We start from the raw sequence: 19,702 nt of genomic DNA, 5'->3' as shown, positions 1-19,702 counted from the left end.
CCAAACATACTCCCTTCCTCTTTCTTTCCCACAAATTTTATTGCCGAGCATGGCATTATATGGTATGGAAAATCCCTTTAGTCAGCTGGATCAGCTGCCCCAGATTGTGGCCTCTCCCAGATTATCATGCACCCCCAGCCTACTCAGGCTGACAGGACAGCATGAGAAACAGAAAAGGCCTTGATGCTGTGCAAGCACTGTTTAGTAATAACTAAAACAACCTTGTGTTACCAACTCTGTTTTGGTCACAAATCCAAACCACAGCACCATAGGAGCAACTACGAAGAAAATTATTTCAGCCCAGACCAGTACAAAAACTCTCAAATATGGACACAAAAAGAAAATAATCTCACAACAACTAATAAAATTTACAGTAGCTAAGCTCTCTATTCTTGAGGTACAGATAGGTGACGGGATGAACAAGCAAGGGAAACAAATCCAGAGTATATTTGCTATATATTCATTATTTAATGTCCCTGTCTAGGATTTTAGAGCTATTTTCAAATTGAACCAAAATATCTCCTGCTGCTCTTCTTCAAGAGGCCACTCCAGGTAGGTCTTTGTGTTCATGATCCTCCGCAGCTTGCAGAACCTCTTGGGAATCGCTTTGCTCTGGATGGGCTCCAGGAGGACGAGAATCGCTGCATCGTTGTTCTCGTCAAAGAGACGGAAGTGCGAGAAGTCCAGCTCATATTTGCACCACTCGCTCTGCACAAAGTGCTCAGACAGCACAAAGAGCGTTTTGTGGCTCTTCTCTATGGAGTCAATGATGTTGTCCACAACCCACTTCCCGGGCACAAAGTCCCGCTTATGGAGGCAGAGCCGAAAGGGGGGGCAGGCCTGCTCCAGCTCCCGCACCATTATGTTTTCCACCCACTCAGAGTCACGCTCGCTGTAGGAGACAAAAGCATCGTAGCAGATGTCCTTCAGGGGCGCTCGCTCGGGCTTCCACTTGGCTTGGAGCCACGCCCAGGTCATTCTCAGGTACCAGACCGCGTGGTACTTGTAGCCGATGGCCACGAGGATGAGCATGACCAGGACCACCAGGGTGCAGAGCAAGGACACCATGAGGGACCTGTGGCACTCCATCAGGGAGAAGTGCACGGCTCCAACCTGCACCCCTCGCACTGCCAGGGGAGAGTCACAGATGTACTTGTCTGGCCACCCCACCAGCACCTGGGCTATCCCGGCCTGGTGGTGGATGAAGGAGAGGAATTCACAGGAGCAGATGAAGTTGTTGTCACTGGCATCCAGCAGCTCCATTTTCCTGAAGGACTCAAACTCTTCCCTGGAGAAACCGTTGAGCTTGTTTCTTCTGACTGACATGGCCACTAAGTTAGGAATGGGTGCGGCACCAGGCAAGGTCTTCAGATGGTTTTTTGCGAGGTACAGCTCTTTGAGAAACGGGAGTTGCAGTCCAAACTCCTTCAGGTTGTTAGCACTAACATCCAAAACTTCCAGTGTTGGAGGAATGCATGTTGTTAGCTTAGGAATTTGAGTGCTGGAGAGATTTAGATATTTCAGGGTTTTTGGCCATTCACACACATCTGGAATATCACCAAAATTATTTTGGCTAATGTCTAAGAGAATTAGATTTCGTAGATGAGACAAACTTTTAGCTGTCATTTCTAAGTCACTCAGTGAATTCTGACTTAAATTTAGAGTTTGTAGTGAGGGCCAACCACCTGGACAGGCTGAGTGCTCCAAACTCTGGTCTCCAAGCAAATTTGCACTAAGATCAAGATACTCTAATGACAGAAGATATTGTGAAACACTGCATGGTACTAAAAAGACCTTGGTGTTTTCAACTGTGACTTTGGTAAGAAGTGATAGTAGACCATCCACAGCATGAAGATCTGTAAACAAATAAAATTTGTCTATAAATAATTTCTTTATTGTCAGAACTCTAAGAGTCTGTGATTGGTTTGCTTGAATTTGCATCTGCCATTGTCCAGTTCCCCAGAGTCTGCAGTCTATCATCTCCACCTCCACTAATTTTGGCATGTCTTCTAAAATGCTGATAATCTCAGGCACAGTAGCATCTGTGAATAAGGTCTGTTCAAAAGAAATTTTCTTAGCAAATGAAGAAGACATGACTCTCAGTAGTTGCATTTCATTGAGTATACTGAATGCTGTTTCTCTCACTTCTAACCAAGTGACAGTGTACAGAAGGTCCCTGACAATTGCTGAGAATACGCTAATATTTTTTATGCTTATGATCATGTGGTTTATCTTCTTAATTGATTTCAAACTTCCTGGCCTATACTGACTGAGTCCGCTACCATCAATCCACAACTTGTCGAGAAGCTCAATGCCCTCAAAGTTCCCTTGCCTTATCGTGGAGAACCACGGGTTGCCCAGGTGGAGAGAGCTGAGGTTCCTCAGGCTTGAAAAGGGGGAGCTTTTGCCCAGGTCTCTGTAGGAGTTCCCCTGAAGGTGGAGGTGCTGAAGTGAAAAGAGGTGCTCAAACCACTCAGGGGACAGGCGAGCCAAGCTGTTATTTGATAAGTCCAAGAGCTCCAGTTTCCCAAGGGAGCAAAATGAATCCTTGTCTATTGAGCTGATTTTGTTGAACTGCAGCAGCAAGGCTCTCAGGTTCACAGCCTGCTGCAGATCTTGGGATCGGATGTGCTGTATCCTGTTGTGGGCCAGGTTTAATGTTGTGATTTTGCCCGTGAGCCCTGGGGGAATGAAATCCAAGCCCATGGAAGAGCAGTCGCAAAGCTGAGTGGCACCACATGAAGGACAAGCCTGCTTCAGCACTTGTTCTTCAGAGAGGCTTGGGGCTAAGACCATGTAGATGGCCCACACTTGCCAGGTTTGTGTAGTCATTATTTTGCCTAAAATATGAAATACAGCCAGAACAAATATAAAATGAATAGTTTGTTTTGAAGAAGTTATTTATATAAAACATAACCTTTACTCTCCTGTCCTGTTGCACTATAAATATATTTGTCTTTAATGTTGTTCAGAGATCAAAAGGATTAACAAAAAAAATAAATATTGTACACAAATATTCCAGAATCATTTGTTAAATGCTACGTACATTGAATTTACTCTTTTGTTCCCTGTGCTTTCTAATTTTGGAATGAGGTCTATCAAATCAATTAACAGCTGCACAAATGTTTTGTAGATTCAGCTAAACATCTGAATAATCACATTATTACTAACCTGATCCTTTGCCTGTTTAGGAAATAGTCCTATATATCCTCCCTCAGCCCCACCTTAAGTCCTTTTCTTCTGGATCTGTGAATATTATTTTGCATATTAATTTTTCACTACAGAGAGTCTCCTGTATGTTTCAAATCATGGTTACATCAAGAAGAGTTGGCATCTTGTGGGAGACAGTGATGTTCACATTTAATACTCATTTCAAGTGTATGTCTAATCTCAATTCTGACAATAGGGAGAAGGAAGCTGCATATGTTTCTGTCCTGTTCTTCATTTTACCTGCCTTCAGCTATTTTGATTGTAAATATGCTAGGAGCATGGAAATAAATATTTGCCTGGATGCGTAGGCCATTGTTACCATGTTGCCATCAGTCTGATACTTGCTAAAGAACTTAAGATGGGAAAACTGACCATTGTAAACTACTGACTTTTAGCTCTTCCTTTTTACTGCCACACCCTCCTCCTCTGTCAGTGGCCTTTTCTGCTTTGGGTCTTTATGGCAGAGAGAAGTTCAGGCCCAGCCACGAGGAAGAGCCAGGAGCTATTGGAGCCTCCTGCAGATGGGGTCAGACTAGATCAGATCAGACTAGGCTTTTTCTCGCCCTGTTTCTCATCATCTGGACAGAAATTATTTGAGAGAAGCCACACAGCTGTGGATCCTGTATCACTTCTCTTTCCTCTAACAGATGTGCTTTTCATAGTTCTCTTTTGACATGGCTTTTTGCATTACAGAGCTTGCTGCAATAGCCAACCCATCCTTAATCCCAACAAGGTGACTTTAGTATTTCTGTGCCTCTGAGGAGTTAGATTGAATATATTGAATTATAACCCTTTTTTGCTTATGCTTCATTGATAAGGATCAAAGAGCACTTTTAAAGTATAACTTTCCCCAGTGTGTCACAAATCCCCCTACCTCAGTAGGTATCTTACTGAGGGTGGAAGGAGTGAACCGACCCCAAAGATGCTAGTGAACAGGTTCCCAAAGACCATCGTGGGTTCTGTATCGAGTTAATCAGGTTAGACTGGCTCACTGAGGAGTACTTTCTCCTTCAGTCATCCCACTGAGACTCTGTGCAGATCTACTGTACTTTGAATTCATACTCTATTTTGTTTTACAATAGCTGACCTACGCAGACCAGTTCATACAGACAAGTCCTACTCTTCTAGTTGCATTATTTTTAGTCAGAGTTGCTATAAGTTATTCAAATAGCCCAGAATTAGCTAAGATTGTTTGTGCGTATGAGGAGGAAAAGTTGTGAATATTTTTTTCAATCATTCCATCTCTTCCCATCTGAAGGACTATAAACATTTTGACCTCTTTTGTTATTTTCCTTTAATTTCTGTCTCTCTGATGTAGAGCTTTGGTCTTGAAGGAAACATTCCTCTCCCTGTCTTTAGATGCCCACAGCTGAGCTGATCACCCACCATATTCTCCAACATCAATGGAGAGAAATAACAACTTTTAGGAGCAATTCACATCGTGTCTCTTAGACACTCACATTAAGATGTGATTACTCCAAGAGAAATGACCCCATCAACTTAAAATGGAGGACCATGGTTTAGATACCTAGATATTTATGCATGTGAGTCTATTCCAAATAATTGCAATCTGTAGTCACACCCACCTGCTGTCCAGCTGAGGCTCTTCTATGGGGCTTTTTTGGTCTTGCAAGTCTGGTTGGGTAACACAGTGCTGTAGGCCATAGGAGCAAAGCTATGAGTAAGATGAGTTTCACAAGCAACAAATTTATAGTGATATTTTTAAAGTTGCTATCACAACTGTTACAGAAAGAAACAACCAGGCAACCTGACCAATCAAAATCTATCTATCAGTAGGTTATTTACAGATGGAAAATTGGCAGCATAGAATGGAACTGGCAGGTACTGACGTTTATGCTGGAAATACTGGCTGAGCCTAACGGCTCTTCACCTTGCCAGCTTGAAACCAACCAGGGCCTGGAAATACTGGCTGAGCCTAATAGCTCTTCACCTTGCCAGCTTTAAACCAGGACTGCAGGACTGAATTCCATTTGGTGCTACAGGATGCTTTTCTGTGTTGTCACTTCCCTGAGCATCTTTTCCAGGTTTTTTTGCTCATTTGTAACGTGAGTGGACTGTCAGAAAAATCCAGTTCCCACCCTCATGCATATACAGCCATTCACTTCCCATCCCTATTCCTGTCTAATAATTCAGCTTAAGACCCTGACTTAGAGGGTCATTTCAGGCCTCTCTGCACTCAGAAATAAGCCCCACTCCACAATATCATTGCCCCACCAAGGAATTACTTTTCCCTGTTGAGCTGGAAAGACAAAAAGGCATATAGAAATTGAAATGCATCTAATAACATGGAAACTTGCACAGGTGCCCTTATACCACAAGGCACTGTGATGAACTAGACATGTTTCTGGGTTATGGGCAAACGGTCCAAGCCATCAGACATGCATATGTTCATATTCTCAAACAAAAACATGAGTGCCAACAGAGTGAAGTTCTATAAATGCTAACAAATGCTAGAGGCTGATGTTAACTGCTGAAATAGAGCATGCCAATAGCATGCAAATTGATTCTAGCTTGGGGGATGCCATCAAGCTAGGTGAGGGCTGGTAAGTTTGAGCAGTACCATGGAGTCAGCAGCAGGAGGGTCACTGGTTGGTGAAGGGATTGTTCCACAAGCAGACCTGGCAAAGCTGCTACTTTCCTTTTGGCTGTATGCGGGTTACACACATCCTGGCTATCACCCACCAGCATTGCCTCAATAGCATGTATGTTTATACACACATGAGCACACGTACCTAAGCATGCCCCCTCTTGTTTCAACACAGAGGATGTGCAACAGGGCAGTTAGGTGAGGAGGTAACTGACCCCACTGCCCCAAGACCATTGCTGAATGAGCTCTTTTCTAGTTGAATTCCTAAACAAACACAGCCCACCTTCACACCCAGCCTTCCCTGGGCAGCTGGTATTGACACACAAGTGGGACAACATACAAACAGGACAAAGCACATACAAGACACCCTCCCACGAAGAAACGGAGCAGAATTTGCAGTGTCTGACCCAACTTGTCTCTTTTTCATTTGCTGCTTTCCTCTCTTCCCTTTCCTGAAGGACACGGCTCTCATCAGCATGTCCCAGCTCTCAGAAGGATCCTTCCTTTTGCTGCCTGCCTTCCATGCAGCTCTGCCAGTTGCCTGCAATTGTACCGGCCTGCTCCACTTCTGCTGGCAGTCAGAAATCCCTCCCCGCTCTGCACTACTGCAAGAGCAGCCCCAAGCACCCTGAATGCCCCATGCAGAGGAGGAGGACTTGGTGGCAGAGATCAGCTTCTTCCCAGTGCTTCCTCCTTGCTTCCTGCTCTGGCACTGCATCTCCACTGTCTTTCCTTGCATCTCCAGCCCCCACCCACCTGCAAAGTCACCTCTGAGTAGAAGAGATTCCGGGGGACACCAACTCCAGACCATGCCTACACACCAGTTAATCTATGTCGAGTTTCATCTGCCTCTTGCTGATCGCCGTTTACCCAGCTTCCTCTCACACTGCTGTTTCCTTCCCACTTGACTTCTCTGACTTGGCTGTGTAAGTAGGGGAATTCCCACCTAGGGGATCAGATTGGTATAAGAGCAGTAACACTATCAGTCCTTTTAAATGTCCAACCCATAGAAGTCTGGGTCTATGTAAGAGCGTACTGTGTGAAAGTCAAGGCTTCTACTACCTCTTCCTCTGACTCTTTCTTTGAAATGACTGGCAAGACATATTTCCCTCCTTACCTCTAGGCATGCAGTCTCCTAATCTGATATATCAGTGCTTAGTGTTTCTTATCAGATGATTCACTCATCGCTTACCTGGAGTTCAGTGTTGATTAGCCTGTGAGGTTTTCTTCTCCAGGAGAGCAAACAGAAAAATCATTTTGTAGCAGACTTTGGACTAACCCTAGAGATATCATTATAACAGGAAAGTAGAACTGAAAGTGGTGTTTGCAGGCTACACCCACAGAAACTATCATCTCATGTCTGTATATACATATACACATACACACATAGGAGTGTGAAGAAATATAGATGCATAGGCATGTACACAGGTGTACATATATGAATCTGTACATATATACGAACACAGACACATGTGTCTAAACAGTTCTGCCAATTTTTCAAATACTCTGTCCATATGTGAATGCTTTGGTATTTCACCACAAAATAATTGCATGTATAAATTTTAATCAAGCTTCATTTAGACTCTCCAGCAACACAAGCAAAGTGCAGCATGGAAGTGCCGAGTTAGAGAAACCCACACCTAACTTTATCCCCTCAGAGACAGTTTCAGATTTCCACAAAAATAGTTAAAGCACAAGCAAGCACAGCTGTGACTCCAGGCACTCAGGGTGGGACCAGCTATCTTAATATAAACATCTGCATCTACCTGCTTGTCTAAATTCCCTTTATAACGGGTGAAGAGCAATACATTAGTTCTAGGAGATACCTCATACTGAAGCAGAAAGATTTATTGCCTCTTATCAGTGTGATTTTCTGCACCAGTTACAAAGGAAGGTATGTAGAGTTATAAGGGGTGCATGGCCCATTGATTACTTACATGTGCTGTGCAAAGTGGCAGAGCAGAAACAGTAAGTGAGCCAGTCTGCAACACCATATAGCCCACTCATTAGAAAAATAACCTCATGTCCCACAAATGGAAGGGTTCAGCTATTTCTGTGGGTAGGTAGAAGAGAATGTGGTGTTGACAATGCAGAGAGAAACAAGCATTCACAGGAAGAAAGAAGACTAGGAAAAAAAAACCAAAACAAAAATCCTGCAACAAAACACAACAGTAATTTAATGCCTCTGGATTTCGCCACAGTCATTGTACAAAGTGCTGGGATACCTCCTTCACAGGTGTGGAGTAAACTCCAATCTGTGCATGGTGGTATGGACTCTGGTGTAAATAGCCAGAACAACAGACTTGTGAATGAAGGTACGTATTCAGTACTGTCTTTTTTTTGGTGTTTCACAGCAATGGTACGGCTTATTTTAATGTTAAGTCCTCAGGGTTTTTCTCAGAATTTAATTTTAATTACCCTGCTATGCATGAGAGCACTGAAAAAAAACCCCAAAACCTAAAGGAGAACAACAGACATGGGAGAGTATTAAGCACTTGGTTATTATTTTCATTTGTAAATTACAATGACATTGTTAGGAACTAGTTGGGGATGTGGTAACAGAAGGAAAAAGTACAGAAATACCCACATTCAGCTAGATGTATTTAGAAAAGTGTATAAAGTCCAACAAGGCTTCCAAATATCACAGTTACTAGCAGGGATTTTGAAAGATCAGAGTATTAGATCACTGGAAAGCCTAAAGTAGGTCTTCCTCATTTAGTAAGATGATAATTACTTCTATACACAACAAAGCAAGTTCTCCTTAGGCAGAAAATAAAGAAAAATTTTATAGCAGGAAGAAACACCAACATATATCCTTTGTGGAAATGTATTGAAATGGGGACTGCCAATTTCTTCTATGACTTCAAGGCTCCTTTCAAGTTTTCCCAAAACATCTCCTGCTGCTCTTCTTCAAGAGGCCACTCCAGGTAGGTCTTTGTGTTCATGATCCTCCGCAGCTTGCAGAACCTCTTGGGAATCGCTTTGCTCTGGATGGGCTCCAGGAGGACGAGAATCGCTGCATCGTTGTTCTCGTCAAAGAGACGGAAGTGTGAGAAGTCCAGCTCATATTTGCACCACTCGCTCTGCACAAAGTGCTCAGACAGCACAAAGAGCGTTTTGTGGCTCTTCTCTATGGAGTCAATGATGTTGTCCACAATCCACTTCCCGGGCACAAAGTCCCGCTTATGGAGGCAGAGCCGAAAGGGGGGGCAGGCCTGCTCCAGCTCCCGCACCATTATGTTTTCCACCCACTCAGAGTCACGCTCGCTGTAGGAGACAAAAGCATCGTAGCAGATGTCCTTCAGGGGCGCTCGCTTGGGCTTCCGCTTGGCTTGGAGCCACGCCCAGGTCATTCTCAGGTACCAGACCGCGTGGTACTTGTAGCCGATGGCCACGAGGATGAGCATGACCAGGACCACCAGGGTGCAGAGCAAGGACACCATGAGGGACCTGTGGCACTCCATCAGGGAGAAGTGCACGGCTCCAACCTGCACCCCTCGCACTGCCAGGGGAGAGTCACAGATGTACTTGTCTGGCCACCCCACCAGCACCTGGGCTATCCCGGCCTGGTGGTGGATGAAGGAGAGGAATTCACAGGAGCAGATGAAGTTGTTGTCACTGGCATCCAGCAGCTCCATTTTCCTGAAGGACTCAAACTCTTCCCTGGAGAAACCGTTGAGCTTGTTTCTTCTGACTGACATGGCCACTAAGTTAGGAATGGGTGCGGCACCAGGCAAGGTCTTCAGATGGTTTTTTGCGAGGTACAGCTCTTTGAGAAACGGGAGTTGCAGTCCAAACTCCTTCAGGTTGTTAGCACTAACATCCAAAACTTCCAGCGTTGGAGGAATGCATGTTGTTAGCTTAGGAATTTGAGTGCTGGAGAGATTTAGATATTTCAGGGTTTTTGGCCATTCACACACATCTGGAATATCACGAAAATTATTTAGGCTAATGTCAAGATTAATCAGTTTGTGCAGACGAGTTACGATATATGCAGTCTGTTTCAGAGATTTTAGAGAGTTCTGACTTAGATTTAAAGTTTGCAATGAAGGCCAAGCATCTTCACAGATTGTCTCATTTAAGCGATTATTTACAAGCAAATTATCATGAAGGTCCAGATACAGAAGTAATAAAAAATTTTTTGCAAGTTTGCATGGTATCATGAAAACTTTAGAGCTTGCAATGGTGAATCTTTTCAGCTTGTTTATTTGTGACTCCATACCATCCAGATCAAAAAACAAATAAAAATTCCAAATCGTTACATTTATTATTGATACTGTTTCAACAAAACTTTGTCCACTGCTTGCAATTGCTTCAACATCCCATTTTCCTTTCCCCTCAAGAAGACAATCGATTGCCTCTAACTCTTGCAAAGATGTGATTCCCTTCAGTAATATTATTAGGAGGCTAATATTGTGATCTGTGAATGAAGCACCTTTAAATGTAAGTTTTTGTATCTTAAAAGGAAGTGTAGAGTTCTGCACCAAGCTTTCGTTTTCAATCTCTAATTTGATTCCTATCACTTCTAACCAAATGACAGAGTACAGAAGGTCCCTGACAATTGCTGAGAATGCACTACTATTTCTTAGGTTTATGATCATGTGGTTTATCTTCTTAATTGATTTCAGACTTCCTGGCCTGTACTGACTGAGTCCGCTACCATCAATCCACAACTTGTCGAGAAGCTCAATGCCCTCAAAGTTCCCTTGCCTTATCGTGGAGAACCACGGGTTGCCCAGGTGGAGAGAGCTGAGGTTCCTCAGGCTTGAAAAGGGGGAGCTTTTGCCCAGGTCTCTGTAGGAGTTCCCCTGAAGGTGGAGGTGCTGAAGTGAAAAGAGGTGCTCAAACCACTCAGGGGACAGGTGAGCCAAGCTGTTATTTGATAAGTCCAAGACCTCCAGTTTCCCAAGGGAGCAAAATGAATCCTTGTCTATTGAGCTGATTTTGTTGAACTGCAGCAGCAAGGCTCTCAGGTTCACAGCCTGCTGCAGATCTTGGGATCGGATGTGCTGTATCCTGTTGTGGGCCAGGTTTAATGTTGTGATTTTGCCCGTGAGCCCTGGGGGAATGAAATCCAAGCCCATGGAAGAGCAGTCGCAAAGCTGAGTGGCACCACATGAAGGACAAGCCTGCTTCAGCACTTGTTCTTCAGAGAGGCTTGGGGCTAAGACCATGTAGATGGCCCACACTTGCCAGGTGTGTGTAGTTCTTGATTTTTGTTTTGTTTGGTTGAACATTTTACTGTAGGAAGCAGAAAGGAGAGAAGGTAGTGTCAACTTCTAGTTTTGAACAGCAACTGAAAACAATTGAAAACCTGTGCAATTTTATTAGGAAATTCAGATTCCGTTTTTTTCTTGTAAGAGTTATCCTATGACATCAGTCTTCCTCTCCTACTTCAGCTGCTCAGCCCTGCAAACATGGCATGCTACTCATTTCTGAAGTGCAGCCTTGCCATGTCTCAGCAGTGATAAAGGATCGTTCTCAATGGCCTGTCTTTTCATACACGTTTGTGATGGCTCTTGCTTCTTACATCTCTCACATTATGCCCCCTCTCAGCAATGAAGCTACAGCTGGATGTTTCAACCCTAAACAGGGAAAGATGATTAGGTCATCAATGATCTGGATGAGGGAATTGAGTGCACCCTCAGTAAGTTTGCAGATGACACCAAGTTGGGTGGGAATGTTGATCTGCTTGAGGGTAGAAAGATTCTACAGAGGGATCTGGACAGGCTCGATCAATGGGACAAGGCCAGTTATATGAGACTCAACAAGGTTAAGTGCCAGGTCCTGAACTTGGATCAAAACAACCCCATGAGGTGCTACAGGATTGGGGAGGAGTGGCTGGAAAGCTGCCCAGTGGAAAAGGACCTAGAGGGTGTTGGTCAACAGCCAGCTGAACAGGAACCAGCAGTGTGCCCAGGTGGCCAAGAAGGCCAAGAGCACCCTGGCTTGTATCAGAAGCAGTGTGGCCAGCAGGACTATGGAAGTGATTGTCCCCCCCGTACTTGGCACCGGTGAGGCTGCTCTTTGAACACTGTGTTCAGTTTTGGGGCCCTCGCTACAAGAAAGACATTGAGGTGATGAAGCACATCCAGAGAAGAGCAACAAAGCTGGTGAAGGGTCTAGAGAATGAGTCCTGTGGGGAGAAGCTGAGGGAACTGGCGTTGTTTAGTTTGGATAAAAGAGGCTCAGGGGAGACCTTATCACTCTCTACAGCTACCTGGAAGGAGGTTGTAGAGAGGCAGATGTGTTTTCCCAAGTAACAAGTGATAGGATGAGAGGAAATGGCCTCAGGTTGCACCAGGGGAGGTTTAGATTGGATATTAGGAAAAAATTCTTCACCAAAAGGGTCGTCAAGCACTGGAACAGGCTGCCCAGGGAACCAGTTCAGTCACCATCCCTGGAGGTATTTAAAAGATGTGTAGACGAGGTGCTTAGGGACATGGTTTAGTGGTGGACTTGGCAGTGTTAGGTTAACAATTGGACTCAATGGTCTTAAGGGTCTTTTCCAGCCTAAACAATTCTATGATTCTAAATCCCCACAACCTTCACAGTGTTAGTCTGTCCATCTAGTATGGCTACCCATGGGGCAGAAGCCTGAATGTCCACATTCTTGGCCCTTCAAGTGGGCTGTGGCTTCTGACACCACAAACTTTCCTGGCAGAGATTTTGGAGTCCCCTGCCTGGAGTGCCACCAGCCTTAGGGCTTCTAAAAAGCAGAACTGTGCAGCTCCTGGCACACCCTTTTACACACTGTGTAAGCAATTTACATTCTTTACTGAAAAGGCAGACAAGCTGATACAAGGCTATCGCCCTTTTCTGTAAATCAACACTGGTAATAGATGGGAATTGGATGTTACTGTCACCCTATAAACAGTGGAAGCAATTAGATCAATACTGATTTTAATTTACAGAAGGGGTGTGTTTCCTGCCACAGGTGCCAAAGAACATGTCACCATTTGCTACAGCAGAAAATAAGTCACTTACTAAAGCTCACAAGCTGCTGTAAATATCTCTGGTACTGCAGACAAACAGTATACCCAAATCCTGAATATGCAGAGAGTAAATACTTACCTTGTGCACTTCATGCTGTGTTTCAGTCTTCTTGTGTGCTGATCATGTACTCTGGGATCCAAGTTGTCACCTCATACTCCAAGTACAACAAAAGCTGGAAATCCTTTGGCAGGTCTGATGCAACGACAGTCCTGGAGTGAGAAAATGTTTCAGGCTGTGCTCCTCAAACAAAACTTTATGTTGACAGTTTCCCAATGTCCTCTAACTACTCAGCCAATGAAGCATCCCAGTTTGTATAGCTTTTCTTTAGTGGCTGCTCCCCTGAGGAAACTATGACTTCTGAAGAGTCTAGCATTGTCCAGCACACATGACACTGCCCTTCAAACTCACATTTCAGCCACTTCTACTGCTGCTGCTGAATGGAGACACAAAAATGACCACAGATTGTGTTTTCCCTCTCTTCTTTGCAAGCTGAAATTCAGTGTCAGATCTCTCTCCTTTTGTCAGTCATTGCCCATCGCTGGAAAAGCTGATGCAACCATTTTGCGCAAGTCATTATTTCACAATCACTTCCTCCAGCATTAAGTGCAGAAATAGTCCTAGGCAAAACTGCATTCACCTCCCTGTATCTCTGTTTTTGATACTTATTGTTTAGTATGCACTGGTGGGATGTTAACTACTTCCTTCAGAGGTATACCTGCTGTGGCACAGACATAACTGTGGCCACTGATGCTTTGAGATGTACCTGCTCTTGTGTGGACATATTCATGGCCACAGACGCTTTGAGGTGTCCTGCTCCCATGAGTATTCATCCATAGGTCACAGTCCCTTCAACTCAAGTTTACAGTGGAGTTCCAGCCTGTCCAATGCATCAGCCCAGAAACAGCAGTGATGCCCTGACTCTCTGCCAGCCCAGGTGCACCATGATTGCTTCTATCAAAATGTTCCCAGGCACAGCAGAGTAAAATGATAAGCAGTGCAACAGTACAGTAAGCAGCAAAAGCGAAAAGCAGCCACTAACAAGCACAAGACTCTAATTTACATTAATGCAAGCAAGCCCCATGGCAAGCGCAGGATCCTGTCAATCATAGGCTAAACAGCAATAACAGTTATAAATTTGATCTAACACATTCCAATCAAATCCATTGTTATCTCGAACCCTTCAAGCCCCATGTTGGGCACCAAAACAGACTGTCATGTTTTAACCCCAGCCAGCAACTAAGCCCCACATAGCTGCTCGCTTACTCTCCTGTGGTGGGATGGAAGAGAGAATCAGAAGGGTAAAAGTGAGAAAACTCGTGGGTTGAGATAAAGACAGTTTAATAGGTAAAGCAAAAGCTGCATGTGTGCAAAGAAAAACAAGGAATTCATTCACCCCTTCCCATCAGCGGGCAGGTGCTCACCCATCTCCAGAAAAGCAGGGCTCCATCACACGTAACGGTTGCTAGGGAAGACAAATGCCATCATTGAACATTCCCCCCTTCCTTCTTCTTCCTCCAGCTTTATATTGCTGAGCATGACATCATAGGTGTGAAATATATCCCCTTGGTCAGCAGGGGTCAGCTGTCCCATTTGTGTCCCCTCCCAACCTCTTGCACACCCCCAGCCTACTTGCTGGCAGGGTGGTGTGAGGCCTTGACTCTGTGTGAGCACTGCTCAGCAGTAAAGAAGACATCCCTGAATTATCCACACTGTTTCCAGCACAAATCGAAAACATAGCCCCACACTACCTACTATGAAGAAAAATAACTCTACCCCAGCCAAAACCAGCACACTGAGCAACAGAACATCTCAGCACAGCCAAGTTATTTTGTGTAGGTTCTCTAAAACGTTAGCAACATATAGACTGATATATATATTATATTGATACAAATGTTAGAATCAAACTGTTTAGTCAAAGAGAGCACTAGAGAAGCACTCGGTATCATTTCATTTCCTAGGACACTGCAGTCATACTTATCAACAAATCGAAAATGCCTAAGAATGGGAATGATATTCTGTCTGCAAAAGAGGACACAGTTTGAAATAAAGTATCCTTCTGTAAACATTCACGGCAATTTTGAGAGGGGAAGTTCGGTGATATTTATTTTAGCCTGACTGAATGGAAACACATGGCTGGTCAAATGGCCAAACATGCTGCACGCATAAAGGGGTAGGGAGTCTTCCTACGAGCTCTGAAAGGGACACCCATTAAATTCAAACACCGAACCTTCCTACTGCAGTTTTCATTATTCTTCTGTGCACAGAAATTGTCATGATCTCCTGCCTGCTTGCACCAACCGAGAGGTACCTGCCTGAGAGCAGACGGACAGATTCCTGCCACATGTCAGAGGGTCTGTGGTGGCATCTGTGTGCTGAAGGGTTGCAAAGCCCAGGCAGAAGCCCGAATGCGTCTCATAGCAACTTTCAGTCCCACTGCATTGAAATTAGCATTGCACATTAGATTAAGAACTTGAAGCTTCCCAAAAAAAGAAATTAAAAACTAAGATACTGTTGTATTTTCTGCCTGCTACAGAGGATAGATGAGAAGCATAACAACATTTTAAAATAGAGACAAAGCAGCTGTGAGACACAGCAGAAAAGGGAAATGGTCTTTTGGTGAAGGGATGTCATTAACTTCCTCAAAGCTACCTCTTCCCTCTAGCACTTCTCAATTGGAATGGTTCTTGTTCTTCAACAGGGAAAACTCTGAGTTTTCAAAATGCTTGAAAATGTCAATTCTGAGTTTGATGTGACTCATTCCTATATGTTTTTGTCATCAAAACCTCAATTCCTTGATAATGTTAAATATAGTTAAATTTGTGAAGAGCCTTGAAGAAGATCACATATGAGGCCACATACTTCATTAACGTGTCATGGTTTGAGCCCAGAGAGCAGCTGAGCACCACACAGCCATTCAATCACCCCTTCCTCCCCAGTGCTGGGAAGGAGAAAATAAAGAAAAAGGCTCAGGAAACAAGACAAGGACATAGAGGGGTGTCTCACCCGTTACAGTCACTGGCAAAAGACTGGCTCGTTAGGGGAAGATCACTTTAATTCAAACACTAACAAAACCAAGTGTGGGACAGTGAGAAGCATTACCACATCTTAAAAACCCTCCCCCCACCCCTTCCTGTGTTCACTACCTCCTCCCTCAGTGGCGCAGGAGCAGCACCCCTTCATCCTCCAAGGTGAGGGGGAAGCACTCTTCTGCATTCTTTCCCTTCTTCCACGTGGTGTCCCTCTCACAGCAGACAGTCCCTCCATGAGTCCTCCCCACAGGATGCATTTTTATTGAGATGCTCTGGCGTTGGTCACCTCCATGTGTTGCAGTCCTCCCAGCTCCGAACTACAACAGCAGGGGTTTTTTCTTCCCACAGAGTCCCAGAGGTCCTCCACAGGCCTCATGCAAATCTCTGCTCCACCAGTGACCTCCATGGATGTGGAGGGGGCAGCCCTGCTGTCTTATCAGGGGAATACAGGAGGGCGCTCTGCTTCGGCACACCTCCCTCCCTTCCTCCTACTGACCTCAGTGCTCACATAGGTGTCCTTCTTGTAACTCCTCCTCACAAGTCCCAACCCCCTCTCCCGTTCCCCATAAAAATGTTATTGCAGAGGCACAGTCACTGTTGCTAATTGGCTCAGCCTTGGCCAGAGGTCTGACTTGGAGCCAGGGGAGCTTTCGAGAAGCTTCTCAACAGGGGGCCACTGCTGAAGCCCCCTCCCCTGCTACCAAAAACTCCCACCAAACAAACCCTGCACAGAATGTGAACTGGGCATGCTTTTCTATCTCTTACAGCTTCACCACTGTGCATTCATGGAGACTCAAGGTAGATGTCAGCTATTTTTTCAAAAGTACTGACTTTCTCCTAATATTCAGGCTCAGCCTACTTTTATCATACTGCCAAACTGGGCTGGGTTTCTGGTATCTCTCAGAAAGAGAAAACTGGAATGACCCTGCCCACCTTCCAATGTCATAGTTTACAAACTAAGGACTTCATTTCAGCAAGGTGCTTAAGCCAAGAAATCAGGGTAGCCTTCTCCTTTTTTCCATCAGCAGGGAAAAAAGTCTACAAGCAGCACAACTTCCTTCTCTCTTACTCCAGGTCAAGTTGTCAGCATTTATCAGGTTATCTGGAGTCAGGAAGGTCCAAGGATGTTCAAGGTGGTCAGAAATGCCCTCCACAATCTGCCCCAGGCAGAGAGGCAAGGTGCCATCCAGCTGCTTCCCAGAGCATCACCCTCCAAATCGAGACACAGCCTGGACTCAAAACAACTTCTTTTGAAATCAAAGTGTCTAAAGTAGGAGAAAGCTGATGTCTTTTAAGGTAAGAATACCATTCATCTGCCTTTTTTCCAGAGAAACTGCATGTTTATCATTGAAGGTTGCACCTTGTGGGTGCTTTCTCTCCTCCTCCAAGTTTAGGCTATGATTATCCTTCTTCTTCTACAGTGTTTAAAAAAAGGCACGTGCCTCCACCTGTGCCAACATTACTTTTTCCCAGCAGAAGGGCACAGATCTGCAACAAGCCTGTGCTTTTGTAACTGCAGATGTTCCGAACAGAGACGCCTTTGTCAGCAGATAGATAGGGCTGAGACAGAGCCGTGGTCATAATTTTGGAAGCTCTCTTGCTGTAAATGTTCCTGTTTATCCAACAGCAGCACAAGAAGCACACATTTCCTTCAGTCAGGTCTTCCCTGACTCCCAGTCACCCCCTGCTCAGCATCCCTTCCTGCCACTGCTCAGTGTCGGGTCCCTGCATGGCCTCTGCTGGCAGAGGGACAGGCTCCTGCCACAACCCTCCTCCACCAGTAAACTCCTGCTGCTAGACGGGGCAGCAACCAGCGATGGGGGGCTGTATGAGATGGGTGTTGACCAAAATAAATGTAGAAACAAAAATACATTTATGTGGAACAGAACTCCACAGGAATGGACTTGCTGATCAAAAATCACAAACCAAGTGGCAACACTAATCCTCAGTCAGTCTGCCATCAGAGTTACAAGGGTTATTTCACAGTTATATCCTCACTGCCTTCTCTTTCTGCATCTATGTTGTATTACTCCGAGGAACACGACTTTAGAATCAGGCTCCAGTTGCTAGAGCCCGGCAGCCCTCTCCCCTCCGCCAGCCAAAGGTATCGACTCCTCCATTTCCTGCAGTATCTGGGCATATTGCACTCTTTAAACCACTTCCCCTTCCCAGTTCCACATTAGAGGATCCTGCAGTGGGTCCCCTCCCTTCCTCTCTTTAGTCCTGCATGTCAGCATCCACACTCAGAGCTGCTTTTTGCTTTTCTGCTGAGAAAGGACAAGTAAAAGTGCAGAAGGAGCCCAAGTCAGGCGACACCCTGCCCCAGACCCCTGCCTCAGAGAAAAAGCAGAAGCAGTAGAAGAGGGAGCGAGCTCATGAATCCATTGGCCAGCCTGAAATATGAGCAGAAATGCCTTCCAAATCTTTGCAAGCAGAGCAAAACTGCTTCCCAGTACTTACCCCTGTTAACCAGGATGCGTCAGCGAGTCAGCTCGGCTGCAGCAGTGCCAACCAGGCTGAGCCCAGGGCACTCTTCTCCTAACCCCACCTAGAAACGGCTGCTGAGGGAAAGCAGTCAAATGCACTCTTGCAGTCTTTGGAGCAGGAGGTATAATGCTTGTGTAATTGAAAGCAGAACAGCTTGGCATCCTTTCATGATCCTGGAAGTGCAGCCTTGGCATGCACTGCTGGTGCCTATGCTTTAATCTGACTTGCAGGGCTTCAGGTATTTGTCTTCAAGCTACAACAAAAAGGAATATTATAAATGAAAAATAAACAATTTTAACTTTGTTGTGTTCCATATCAGGCCTTCCATGCCAGCAGCTCAATCCCCCAGTTAGATCTTCAGACTGAAAGTTTAAATGCAAAGGAGCAGATTCCCTTTATTTTTCTTCTGGCCTGTCCTTGCCATTGCGGCAGAGTGTGATAATGCTGTGTAAACAGTTACTCATTCAACAGCCAGCCTTCGGAACTGCCTCTGCCAAGGAAGCAGGGTTGTGAGATTTTTTTTATCATATCCTTTCTGAAAGCATTCAGTCAGAATAACATGATACTGATTTCTGGCCTTAACAGAGGAGGACATAGTAGGGAAGTCCACAGGCTCAGACACCAAAGCTTATTCTAAACATATGGAAAGTTTTGTCTTTGTAGAACAGTTGCATCAGCATGACTCAACAGGGGAAGACCCCTAATTTCTCTAAAAATAGTCCTGTAGACTATTTGAGTCCCAAGGAAATTGCATCAACAGAAAGGAGCCTGCATGTGAGGCAAAGCTGGACAATGTAGTCCCTTTCTTAATTTGCACTTTCTCAGGTGGGGTGAAAACAATTTGTTTCTGACAGGAACATTAGGATTTTCCATTAATACACAGCTATAAAACAGTAAACACTATAGTAAGTTTTGGCACCCTGTTCTGAAGACCACTATGACAAACACACTATTATCAGCACCACACAAATTTGTTACTCCAGAACAAGACTTCTGAGACAACTCACGCAGAACGGATCGTCCCAAGCTGCTTGCTTGCTCCCCAGACCTGCGCGGGGCTGGAGTCCAGCCAAGCACGCTGACGGGTAGCTCCGTCGCACACAAACACTGGGCACACAGCAGGATCAAAAGTGCCCGCGTATGAGCGTGCCTGCTGCAGGACTTCCTGGCAAGCTGCAGGGAGGAAGGCAAAATATAAACTGATACCACCAACTAAGGAAATTCCCTTGGCGTGCGAGGGGGAGAGGCCTGTCTGGAAATATTTCTGGTTAAGTATAACTTCCTCCAAGCGTCACCCAGGGCTTCCTGCATCCCTGCGAAAGGGGTCCAGCTCCCAGAGAAGAGGCAGGGATGGCAACCAAACATGGAGGCA

General features: G+C 45.0%; 2 protein-coding genes across 2 annotated transcripts; both read right to left on the bottom strand.

The window, feature by feature from the left end:
• Window positions 1-480: 480 nt before the first annotated feature.
• Window positions 481-2,832, bottom strand: LOC141959768 (toll-like receptor 2 type-2). Its single transcript, XM_074904041.1, has one exon. It carries the CDS (start codon window positions 2,830-2,832, stop codon window positions 481-483), a length of 2,352 nt encoding a protein of 783 aa, XP_074760142.1.
• A 5,477-nt stretch (window positions 2,833-8,309) lies between these two features.
• LOC141959767 (toll-like receptor 2 type-1) lies at window positions 8,310-18,369 on the bottom strand. Its single transcript, XM_074904040.1, has 4 exons — window positions 18,304-18,369; window positions 14,236-14,276; window positions 12,893-13,023; window positions 8,310-11,059 (listed from the first exon to the last, which is right to left on the bottom strand). The coding sequence occupies exons 3-4, from the start codon at window positions 12,904-12,906 to the stop codon at window positions 8,674-8,676; spliced, it is 2,400 nt and encodes a 799-aa protein (XP_074760141.1). The 5' UTR covers window positions 12,907-13,023; window positions 14,236-14,276; window positions 18,304-18,369; the 3' UTR covers window positions 8,310-8,673.
• Window positions 18,370-19,702: the final 1,333 nt, after the last annotated feature.

The sequence above is a fragment of the Athene noctua genome, chromosome 4 (assembly GCF_965140245.1).
Source record: "Athene noctua chromosome 4, bAthNoc1.hap1.1, whole genome shotgun sequence".
NCBI lineage: Eukaryota > Metazoa > Chordata > Aves > Strigiformes > Strigidae > Athene > Athene noctua.
Note: the sequence above shows the minus strand (reverse complement) of the source record. Positions and strands in the feature narration are given on the sequence as shown.